This window comes from Podarcis melisellensis (genome assembly GCF_964234715.1).
Source record: "Podarcis melisellensis genome assembly, chromosome: 9".
NCBI lineage: Eukaryota > Metazoa > Chordata > Lepidosauria > Squamata > Lacertidae > Podarcis > Podarcis melisellensis.
This window is the reverse complement of record NC_138541.1, coordinates 47,005,305-47,018,134: the sequence shown is the minus strand read 5'-3', so window position 1 is coordinate 47,018,134 and position 12,830 is coordinate 47,005,305. Positions and strand designations below refer to the sequence as shown.

The 12,830-nt window shown below is 42.3% G+C and overlaps 1 protein-coding gene across 10 annotated transcripts in view; it reads right to left on the bottom strand.

Annotated features, from left to right (window-relative positions):
- Window positions 1–12,542, bottom strand: part of WDR17 (WD repeat domain 17) — a 52,647-nt gene extending 40,105 nt beyond the window's left edge. The window contains exons 1-2 of one of the 10 annotated variants that reach the window (XR_014171830.1): window positions 3,670–3,924; window positions 440–568 (exon numbers count right to left, since the gene is read on the bottom strand). Coding sequence is in view for 8 of the 10 variants with exons in the window: in XM_081925911.1 (XP_081782037.1) it covers window positions 440–568; window positions 6,254–6,319 (195 nt within the window). In the remaining 2 variants the exon portion in view is untranslated. Of the gene's footprint in view, window positions 1–439; window positions 569–3,669; window positions 3,925–6,253; window positions 6,449–12,339 lie in introns of those variants that run through there. The other 9 variants (XR_014171831.1, XM_081925915.1, XM_081925913.1 and 6 more) reach the window with 9 other exon arrangements.
- Between the last annotated feature and the right edge of the window lie 288 nt (window positions 12,543–12,830).

Sequence of the window (12,830 nt, the reverse complement as noted above, 5' to 3'; positions counted from 1 at the left end):
TGTGTGCTGTAATTGCAATGTTCACATAGGCTCTCAGTGAAACTTGTCAGATTTATCTGTTAAAGCAGACATAAATGGACACCTGTATCTGGGGCTACTGTTTTACATGCAACCCCTTTGCTACATCGAGACACATGACTTTTTGGCCTAAGTTACAGCTTTTGAAATATATAACAGTTCTGATAGAGAGCAGTATGCTGTATCTGTACCACAGACTCCCAAGTCACTCCAGCTTGGTTACTCTGGTCCTGAACTAATGAACTGCTAACAGAATAAAAATTTAAAATTTCCCTAAAAAGGAACATTATATGTAGTTAGATTTTGTTTTAAAATAAAATAAATAAAGATCTGTTTAATCCTGCGGTAACACTTACTAAGAAACATTACTGTATAGCAAGAAAGAAAAATATTCACAGAGAAATCTAAAAATCCATCTCACCTGATATATATAAATAGCAAGAGTTGCACAATAGGCAAATCTATCTCCACTAGCAGCACAGACGTCTTTATTCCATGGCTGACACCCAGCAGCTAATAAGCCCACTTGCTTAACCTGTGCCATTTTTGCCTGGAAAAGAGAGAAACAGAATAATTAAAGTGATGTTTTATTCAGCACTTTGACATAGAACAGTCTGAAGAACTAGGAAATACAAGCATAGAACAGTCTGAAGAACTAGGAAATACAAGCAAGAAGACTGTAAAGCAAGAAGACAGAATCTTGAATAAAACCATGCAAATATCCTTGTGATTAAAAAAGCTCAGATTCTTTAATTGGTCTTTGGGACAGGTGAATGGAGACTTTCCATAGGTGCAATCTGCAAAGGCCAGCTCTCATACAAACTTCACTCATTAATTCCGATACATATTACAGTTCCGTTGAAACTTGCACATTTGGTCTAATTTTCTGATTACATCATTAAAATTAATACTGTGATGACTACGTATATATTTGTACCCAGCTCTTTCCCCACCTCACACCTAGGGCTTTTTTTCCAGGAGGAACTCACAGGAACTCATTTCCAGCACCTCTCAGGTAGACACCACTGCCATTATAAGAGAGCAAGGGAAGCGTTCATGGCGAGTTCTGGTACCTCTTTTTCTAGAAAAATAGCACTGCTCACTGCTAACTGATGGTCTGGCTTCTTAGATACTAAATGCTGAAAACAAGCTGCTGAGTCTGGGCTGCTTCAAATGAAGTAGTGGGAGGAAGATGGAGAGAGATGGTTTTCCTTCTGTACTGACATTTTCCATCTGCCTGAACTCGATGTACATGGGGTAAGAGTCTACTGAAGTGTGTTTATTCAATTTGGATAAATAGAAATTGTTTAGAAAACTGGATTTAAATGCATGAAATAACTCCTCTGCCCTGGCCACCTGAGGAAGAAATGATTGACTAGGGGAAATAATCCCAAGATGATATGAAGAAATTATGCTTAAAGTGCAGGATGGATGAGTATACAGCAGCAGCCGCTCACTTGTCTGCTGCCCAGCAGGGATGCCAAGATGGAGAGGCGCTGCACCCTGGGCTTTGGGCAGATCAATAATCACTGAGCCAGTGAAGCAGCTTCTTTCTTGATAATGGAACATTTCAGGCTGTCAGAACCTGGCCAGTCAAGTTTCATCACTCCAAAATGCCACTTTGCAGGAAGGCGCATCTAGTACTTGCGCAGGTGTTATTCTTTGGTATTATTATTAAATTTATTACCCGTCTTTTACCAGCAGGCGGGTAACAACTATTTAAAATGTAGCAATCCGTGGTCAGTGAGGTCCCCCTCCCTATGGAGAACTGCAAAAAAACTTGGACTGCACTGCATTTATTTGATCATAGTATCTATCTGATCTTTCTTTAGAAAAATGAGAGTTTTGGTTAGCTCAGTTGGTTAGAGCATGACGCTGACAAAACAGGTAGACAGGAAAATGACACAAGGAAGCGCATTCATTAATAATTTTATCCCTATATACACAGTCCGGTAAACGCCCAACTATGCATCTAAGCCCAGCTTCCACCTATAGATAGGATGGTCCTACTTTACAGAGGACAGTCCTCTATTTGAAGGACCTTCCCATTCGGATCCAGTTTAAAGATAAACCCTTGAAACTGCCCATGATTCTGGGGTCAGTAAATTTTTTTAGCAGGGGGCCGGTCCACTGTCCCTCAGACCTTGTGAGGGGGCCAGACTATGTTTTTTTTTGGGGGGGGGAATGAACGAATTCCTATTCCCCACAAATAACCCAGAGATGCATTTTAAATAAAAGCACACCTTCTACTCATGTAAAAACACCAGGCAGGCCCCAGAAATAGCCCAGGGATGCATTTTAAATAAAAGGACACATTCTACTCATATAAAAACACGCTGATTCCCGGACCGTCTGCAGGCCGGATTTAGAAGGCGATTGGGCCGGATCCGGCCCCCGGGCCTTAGTTTGGCTACCATGAGTTAGCACATGCACAGCAGGCTCAGCAGGTAAAGGTCATAGTTCTCTCCCACAATGAAGAGAGGTATCTTATTTCTATTTAAATAAGAGTAAGTATTTCTGAATTTGCGTTTAGCATACACAAATTTTATGCAAATCCCTATCTTCTTTCGGCCGCTTTATTAGAATCACTATCTATAGGATGAAAACTCATTACTAACGTCCTACATGCAAACTGCTCTACCTTAGAAAACCTAATGGGATCCTCTACCATTCCACTTTGTTGTCACTACCAGCCTTATTCAGCTGATTTCAGACATACCCACATTGCTTCAAAGAGGACCAAGAAATTGCAGTTTTCCTCAAGTTGTCTATTCACCATTTTGATCTAGTTTCTGATCCTCAGAAGCCAGAAGGCTCTGCATGGAAAACTCACATTTTGGGAAACCTGATAATATTCCAAAAATTCTTGCAAAGCGGATTTTAATTTTTTTTTATTTCTACCTCAGTAATACAGTGGTACCTCGGGTTACATACGCTTCAGGTTACATACGCTTCAGGTTACAGACTCCGCTAACCCAGAAATAGTACCTCGGGTTAAGAACTTTGCTTCAGGATGAGAACAGAAATCGTGCTCCGGTGGCGTGGCGGCAGCGAGAGGCTCCATTAGTTAAAGTGGTGCTTCAGGTTAAGAACAGTTTCAGGTTAAGAACAGACCTCCGGAACGAATTAAGTACTTAACCCGAGGGACCACTGTATTCTAAAATCAATTCCGCAAAGACTTGAACCACTAGTCAACATTATGCATCCAAACCAGAACTAGCTGACTTCCTCAGTAATTTAAATCAGGCACAGAGAAGCACATTCACCACAAACTGAAAGCAACTCTAAGAAAAAGAAAAGTTAAACTTCTTCAAGAGTAGGAATATATAAAATCAGCCTTGCCAAATAAGTTTCAGCTATTCAAGACACAGATGACACAAAAGCATTTTGCTACACTCGCATTTTACATCATAAACAAATTACTAGTAAAAAATGATGTCTGTGGTTACCAAAGCTACAACAAAGGGGAAGGGAGAGAGACCTTTCTCCCAGCCAGCTACATCAAGAGAAATATTTTAAGCCCTTCCTCATTTCTAAATATAGAAAAGTGATAAAATTGAAGGACTATTTGTCCTAGATCTCTTTGAACATGAGTCTGTTTTTAATAAAATGGGCAGGCTTGAGAAAGCTGGATGCCTCGGTTACCCCTACCTTAACAGAGATGTCATTTTCTGCAAGCCATTTAAGGATTTCCATGTCCGTTCCAAATCCCTGCAGATTCCAAATATGCAGCCTCTTTCTGCCTATAATGTGAAACTGCTTTACTTGACGGCTGAGGAAATTAAATCCTGATGTTGTTAACGAAATAATACTGCTACTAAAAGATGCTGGAGAGCAGTCCAAGCATGGTGGAGCACTACACACACGACACAGCAATGTCAGTAGCCTGGCAACTACAGCTCTCCAAAGAGGTACCATGTTAATATGCAAGTGTGCATTTTCCCAAAGTCTTCCTGTTCCAGCTCTTGTGTTCTCAGTATTGGCTCTAACGTCGTAAGAATACCTTATCATTGTGTATAAGTAAGAGAGCCAGTGTGGTGTAGGACCTGGGGGACCAGTGTTCGAATTCCCACTCAGCATTAAGCTCAATGGGTGCCCTTCGGCAAGCCTCTGCCTCTCAGCCTAACCTACTTCCCAGGGTTGTTGCGGGGATCAGTTGAAGAATGGGAGCAGAGGCAGATTTAGGGGAGCACGACCAGTTCAGTCACACTGGGCATGGAGCCTCAGGGGTTCCACAACTATGATGTAGAATGGAAGGCGAGAGTCAGGGGGGTACCAAATTTGGGCATTCTGCTGAAATTTGAGATTCCAAGGACTGCCACTGGTAGGACAACCATGTACACCACCTTGAGCTCCTTGGAGAAAAAAAGGGGCTATAAATCAATCAATCAATCAATCAATCAATCAACTTATTGCCAGTCACATCCAATGCATGCTGTCTTTCTGTTACCAACAATTTGTGTGTGCACAAATGAGAAAACACTGAAATGTCATATATAATGCCATTTATCAATTTCTGCAGGACATTCATTTTAGCCAAGCAATGTTATTATCTGCTGTGTGTAGGGAGGAGCCATCTTCAAGGAGGCACCCACCCAGCTCTCACACACAAGGTAAAATAGCTCTTCTAAAAGATCACCTGCAGTTTTCATAAATACTTATTTCTTTAATCAGATGACAACCTTTAATACAACGACACACACAATAAGTTACAAGAAAAGAGACTCCATCCCTCTGTCATGCCCCTGTCACTCCTATGTGAGTAATGCATAGTGCATATACATGCAGCTGCAGTATGCATGTATATGTGTAAAAGTAAAGGGACCCCTGACCATTAGATCCAGTCATGACCGATTCTGGGGTTGCGGCGCTCATCTCGCTTTATTGGCCGAGGGAGCCGGCATACAGCTTTCGGGTCATGACTAAGCTGCTTCTGGCGAACCAGAGCAGCACATGGAAATGCCGTTTACCTTCCCACTGGAATGGTATCTATTTATCTACTTGCACTTTGATGTGCTTTTGAACTGCTAGGTTGGCAGGAGCAGGGACCAAGCAACGGGAGCTCACCCCATCGCAGGGATTCGAACAGCCGACCTTCTGATTGGCAAGTCCTAGGCTCAGTGGTTTAACCCACAGCGCCACCTGGGTCCCTTATATGTATATGTGTACATACATATTATTCACAAAAGATCCATCTGCCTGACTCATCACAAATTATGGCATGCATATTTGTATGTTTGTATTGTCAGTACATCTTCCTTTGTTTTGTTCTTTTGTGCTAAACTGTGTTCATTCAGCTTTTCAGCTTTGAAGCCACATGATGCTACAACCTTGCAGAATGTAATCAGATCTGGGTCTCAGAAGTATCTGAATGGATGATGGTCATGAAAACCGTATGCACACAGCCTTGAGATCTACCCAGAAATAGCAGGATATGAAAGATATTTAATAATTTAATAAATTCTGCTCATATTATTTCTTTTAGACATAGTTATAACTTGCTATGATTTTTAAAAATACAATATTGAACTGATCTTTTTATCCTGCTGTACCATTTTAAAAACTGCACTGCTGCAAGATGTTGATAATAACAACAAAGAGGATCTATGCAGCTGCAATTGTGCACTGTGATGTATTTCATGCAACTTACAACCAGTGCACCAAAATCCAGACTTTTCCACTCCCTCTACTCTCTCTTAAACCCATAGAAAATTATAATTTCCTGAAGCAGTTGTTCGATATCTTTAAATTCCCCCCCCCAAACATCATACAAAGATCACCATAGCAACCCTGTTTCTTACTGCAAAATACTGTTAATGCCTACACCAGTCTTCAAAAAACACTGAGTAAAATTCAATGCTGCATTTAGTAAAACTGGCTTAATATCTATTAATCGCTTCTTAATTATTTCCCACCTTCATAGCTATTGCATCAGTTTCTTCCAATTCAGTAAAATAAACATTTTGCAGTATATTGTATTTTAAGCACGGAACCCCAACCAGATTCCACTGTTTGCAAACTGACAGCTTACCTTTAGCTCCAAACATCAAATTGTTGTTATGAAACAATGTATTACATGATTAATTTTAATTTCACCTATCAAATAAAAATTTCTGATTCAAACACTGCACTGCAGTGTGAAGTATAAATGCTATAAACAACAGGCAATACGCTGCAGAAAGATTCAGTGAGATTAAATACAAAGCAGTTATTTCTAGAAAAGAAAGGATCTTACTCTTTGCTGTCCATCATACCAATCATCTTCATCAAACCAATACGAAATACAACTCATCCAAGCCATTGTATATTTGAAATGTAGGATATGGTAACTAAGCCCTTGAATACTGCTAAGGCAATATGGATTCTGTGTGAAAATTTCTGAGACTACACAGAGGTGAGCCCAATGCTCTGTGAAATCAACTCATCTATAAAAGCAAGTTTTACTATGACTATTTCATAGAAAACATTTTTAAAAGATTCAAGCACAAATAAGATCCATATATGGTATGAGATCCAAACAAGGAAAGGGGGACAATTTAGGATGGGGACACACACACACACACACACAAAACCATTACTATATTATTATATTGAAGTTTATTAATATTTCGGGCTATAGAAGACAACATAGACTGTCTCTCTTAGTTCAATGGGATTCACTCCCGTCCCAAGTTAGTTTGCATAAGACTGCAGCCTAAGCACTAATGCAGTGATGGTGTGTTGGGAATTACCGGTAAATCTCAATGAACACTGTGCAATCAGGGCAATCTTAAGTATATCCGGTGCTGTGGTGCAAAGATACCTGTGCCCCCCCCATTTCCCAGAGTTGCTAAGCTTTTTATGGCGCTGCTGGCAGCTTTGCGGGGCTGGAGGAGGCAGGCAGCGGCTGGAGGGCGGCTCCTCTGGCAGGGAAGAGGCGGAGGCTCCGGGCACAGCGCTGCTTCAGCGAGGTGGGTGAGGGCAGCGAGCTGGTGCCCAGAGGCGCCATGCCCAGCCTCCGCCTCTTCCCTGGCGCCCATGCCGCAGTGGCCACGGAAAATCTTTGCTGGGAAAATCTTTGCTGGAATAGTGTTCCAGAGCATGGGATAGGTGACGCTAAATGTCCAACTTCCAGTTGAGGCCAGTCAGACCTCTGTAACATCGGGGCAAGTGATCGAGCTAAGATCTAATGGATGTCCAACATTGCATTTCTTTTCTTGTATTTTGGAACGGTGACATGCAAGCAACCAGAAGTTGTTTGAAATTTGCATCATTGTGATGCTTTCAACCGCATATTATCTAGAGAGTATGTAGGCATTTATTAATTTTTTTTAAGAGCAGACAGGCGTGAGAAGGAAACTTAATCTTCCCTTCAAATGTCCACTCAACTAAAAGTGAAAAAAATAATAATAGACTAATTCCAAGACTGGAAGCAGAACTGTGTGTCATCAGCATATTGCTGACAAGGTACTCCAGATGACCCCACTCAGCGGTTTCATGTAGATGTTAAACAGCACAGGGGATAAAATTGAACCCTGAGGAACCCCACATTGAAGACTCCACTGGCCCGAAGAGCAGTCCCCAAGCATCACCCTCTATAAAAGTCTAGCCACAGCAAAGCAGTGCCACCCACCCCAAACTCGGACAGGTGCTCCAGGAGGATACCATGGCTGATGGTACCGAAAGCTCCTGTGAGTTGAAGGAGAATTATAAGGGTCACATTTCCCCTGTCTCTCTCCTGACACAAGTCATTATACAGGGCAACCAAAGCAGTTTCTATGCCAAAACTGGGTCTAAACCCGGATTGAAATGGATCTAGAAAATCAGTTTCCTCCAAGAGTGCCTGGATATAGTCTACAGAACCTTGCCCAAGAAGGCAAGATGGGCAACTTACTTATGCTGCAATCCTATAACCCTGATTTTGATGAGGCTCAGTTTTAAATACACATGCATAGTATTGCACCATAAAAGAGCAACTCCACCCTCACCCCAAATTCAATCTCAGTCAACCTTATAAGGTGCATACATGATAAGGTACAAAGGTAAATGACCCCTGGACAGTTAAGCCCAGTCAAAGGCAACTATGTGGTGCGGCACTCATCTCGCTTCAGGTCGAGGGAGCTGGCGTTTGTTCACAGACAACTTTCTGGGTAATGTGGCCAGCATGACTAAACTGCTTCTGGTGCAATGGAACACCGTGACAGAAGCCAGAGCACACAGAAATGCCGTATAGCTTCCTGCCACAGTGGTACCTATTTATCTACTTGCACTGGTATGCTTTCAAACTGCTAAGTTGGAAAAAGCTGGGACAGAGCAACGGGAGCTCAACCCGCCACATGGATTTGAACTGCTGACCTTCCAATCAGCAAGTCCAAGAGGTTCAGTGGTTTAGACCACAGCACCACATACATGATATGGCTCATCTGAAGTAGTAAATCAAAGTGAATTTCTATTAATGCTTTCAATATTTATTGATCTACCACAGGCTTTCTGCTTAATATACAAGTACTTCTCAATTCCTTCTCCCTTCCAACAAGAAAGTCTTGGTCATTTTTTCCAACATATGAAATATGAAACATATGAAATGAAATTTAAATTGCCGTTTATTTAAAACAAAACGTAACCGAACAATATTAAACTTATAACAAAGATAAATGGGGATATTCTTGATTTGATCTAAATTTAGACCAGCTTTTGAAAGTAATCCCAGGAGTCTTCAAAGGAGATATAAACACAAATCCCATCCAATGCATTGCTACTTAATTCTGTGATTAGTGTCACCATGGTGACTGAGCCAGTCCAGACCCCAGAAACCCTTGCTTGAAAGTCTATGGTTCTATATGGCACTAACCACATAGCCTCCAATTAATACCAAAAGGCAATAAGAACACAATGCACTCTGCAGAATCAAACCCTGGATCCAGGCCTGAATATAAAGTGAAGACATTGTAACATTATTACGGTATACTGTACACAAGTTTTAAACATTCAAACAAGTTCCCTTTTAAAGTCCAGGTTTCAGAAGATGCATGCATAAACTTCCTCTAGTCCAAAATCCATTCCAGGGGCCTAATCCGGCCCTCTGTTTGATTTAATCTGGCCCCCGTCGCAATATATGACCTGGGGTAAAATCCAAAAAAAAAAAAAACAACAACTCAACAACTATGGGGTAAAATTGTAAAAAATGTTCAACAACTTCAATCCTAAAAAAAGTCAACAACCTTCATACATGTTCACTTCATCAAACCTGGCCCTCTTTTGGGCACCCCTGCGACCATATACCATAATTATGGAAAAGTTTTGCTTAATCTACTTAACAAGTTAAGTGTTATGTGGCAGCAGTCCACTGGGACTAGGGTGCAAGAACTCACAAGTATATAAACGATGATGGCCCAGGGGAGAGAGCTGAAAGAGTGTTAAGGAGAACCCTGGAGCTTAACAGAGTAAGCAGAACTTCAGAATCTGAAGGTGAAGCTGCTGCCACAGAAATCCTTTTAGCGCCTTATACAAGGAGTTAAAAGAAGTCTTAGGCCCATATGAAGCTAACTGAAACTTTATTTCAGTAATACCTTTATGGTACTGACCAAAATGTCACAAAATTATAGAAAGCTTTTGTACTCTCCAGCTCTCTTAATAAAGCAAGATGCTACACAAAGCAGGGGGAGGGGGAAAACCCCTCCCCATAAGTTCAAAAATTAGGCTACTAGAGCCATGAAATCCAACATGAGGCACAACTGTCCTAGTTGGAGTTGATGGGAGCTGTAGTTCAAACCATCAGGAGAGCACTAGGTTGGAGAAGAATAGTTTATAAACAATAGCTGAAAGAAAGGAGAGTTTTGTGAAAATGTTTTCAAAGAAGCTGTGATGTTTCAAGGATAGGAACACATAAATATAACCGTTCCTGTTTAGGCTCTCTACAGGCATTCAGTCTAGTCATTGTCTTTAATGCTATAACTAAAATACCATACTACCAATAACATCAAGAACCAACACAAGGACATCCCAAATATCCCACTGGAAAGCATTATTGCTTCCTATAAAAATTCTGTTCTGTTGTTGCTTCTCTCTCAAGTTTATTTAGTAAAACTGAGAAACAAACAGTTGAAGGGGAAATTAATATAACTGGAATCCAAACACAGCAGGAAGGCTCACTGGATAATTGCTGAGTAACAAAAAAGGCTTCTTAACTCTTATGGTCAATCTTATAAAATGGTTGGCTAGTGGGTTCCAACGGAATATTCCTCTGGTGTGCTGGGGGGGGGGTTGGTCTGCAAGAAGTTTTTCTCTTTTTTTAAAGGAAGGGAACACTGAATCATGTTTCCTATAGTCCAATGTAGCATTCTTTTTCCTGGACTGAATTATTCAGTTCTGCTGCACATACACAGTACAGTACATCAGTTCTAACTCTGTGGATTACCACATAGTGTGCTGCATGTAAGTTTAGCATGTGGACTGCTAGTCACCTGTACTTCTGAGGCAGTTTTTAAACAGATTATACGCAGTGTCAGAATGCAGTTCACCATGAGGCTACAAATAAACTCTCTTCCTAGTTAGCACTTCCACAAATTATTTTTTAATGGTCCTTTGCAAAGGCACTTGATGCACAATGTACATAGCTTGAGTGGGGAACTCACTGGGGATCCACAATCACCCCTTTTGGGTAAGATGTACTTTTTTCATAGACCCTAGCTATGAGTCCTTCTTCAAGAAGCTGGCTGAGCAGCCCGTTGGCTGGCTCTTGTGATTATTATTAAAACACACATACAACACAACAACAAGCACTTTCAAGTTGAAAAATAATAATAAACTCGCTTTTTAGAAAAGGCACCAAATCTACATTTAAGTAGAGGAACATGTCATATGCCTAAAACCCTTTTTTAAAGCTAAAAGCTGTCCAAATTATTTGAGTGGGGTGGAGTGGAGGAGATGAGGAGAGAAGAAAGCAGTGTTCAGTTTGATAGAGGAGGAAAGGTAAGAATGAGCAGAGCCAACCGGGCCAGTTGTGGGAGAGCAGGAGCTCCTGTGGATGTGTATATCTGTACACAAGTAATCATTACTCACATTGCACATACTTCTTCCACTTTCCAATTTATTTTTCTGATCTCATTGTAAGCCACATGTTTAAACATTTTGCATTTTAATTCTCCATGAAATCAAATGGACACTCTGGGCAGATATCACTGTTAGACAAATGGATTATTCAAAGGGAATAATAATGCCAACCCCCAGAGCCATCATTAAGCAAGCAAGGGATTTTCAGCTTTTCATAAGCACAGAATTTTGATGTCGCCATGTTTTTGTCTTTAAAACAACCCAGTTCCATAGAGAGATCACTTCACACTGACTTCACATTTCATCATGCAACTGAATGGGTCCGGGGATAGTTGTTGGCTCTTCAATACAGTTCTTGGCTTACAACATCGCATTCTTTAAGTTCGCTGAATGTTCTATGATCCATTTGAGTGCTTGCCTTACTCTATTGTTGCTATTTATTGTTCAGCATCTCTCTCATTTCAACCACTGAATGTTGTAGGTGCGACATCTTAAAAACTAATAGATTTATTGCAGTATGTAGTCTGATGGCTCTAGTCTGATGGCTCTAGTCCAAGGAAGCCCATGCCACAGTCAACCCTTTAAGACAATCTGTTTTTCCTACCACCACCTAACACAGCTACACCTCTGCATGTTGTAGACACGTACAAAGTAGGGAAAGCATTGCAGCACTATGCCTGCCCTTTTATACCAAAAACTGTATACACTTTTCCTTCAAATCTACATGCAACAAGTTGTGTTTTTTTCAAGTGATGGCACGCTGTCAGAAACCCCGCTTGCACAGACACAGAACAAAAATCAAAACGCTTCTATTATTACTGCCTGGAAAAATGCTTATTTGCAATAGCCACTTCCCACGTGCACCCGGATCACAAAACGTGGAGCTGTAAAGTATTCTAATCCCGCCCCCTTTAAAAAGAAAAAGTTAAACACACCCTCTCCTTTTGGAGGGGGGGGGGAAGCAAGCATCTTAATCCGAAACGCTTGCCAGAAAACGTACTTATTTCTCCATAACCTAAAAAACGAAAGGAGGCACAAGAGCTGCAGATGAATATCATGAGCAGGAGAGAAGAGCGTGAAGGGTTGGAATCAGGACCACAAGCCAAGTACGAATTGCGAGATAAATAGAGCCCAAAGTGAAAGGCGGCCAGGCCAGCAAAGCACATTCAGGACTCCCGCAACGTGGCTGCAAAAGGGCTCCCAGGCTGCACGACAACAGCCAAGTCACGCCTCAGCTTCCTTCCCCACCTAGGAGAGGTCAGCGAGGCCCCTTTCCCGCCCGCTTCCCACCTGCGGAACAGACAACCTGCTTGCATCAAGGGCTACAGGTTGCCCTCCTCGCCACACCAACCCGCTCTCGGCTCCGCTCGCTTGCCCGTCCTCCTCCTCCTCCTGCTGCTTACCTGCCCGTGGCGAGGCGCTGGTGGGCGCTTCTGGACTTGCCCGCGCACGCACGACAACGCGCGCGCACTCCGCGCGCGCTAACAGCTCCGAAAGAAGCGCAGCGCGGCGAGGACGCGGAGGAAAAGAATCAGCCGCCGCAGGAGGGAGGCCAACCTCGTTGCCTTGGTAACTGGCTGGGCCCGCCCCCTTCGCTTCGCACGGATTGCTGGCTGCTCGATGGAGGGGCGTGGCGTTCTCGTGATGGACGTCGCGGCAGCGGGGAGGGGGGGGTTGCCAAGGCAACGGGCCGGGTGAGAGGGGAAAGGCTCAGCCCGCAAACAGTATCACGGGCGGCCTGGCCTTGGAAGGTGGATTTTGCTGTTTCTTCCCCTTTCGTC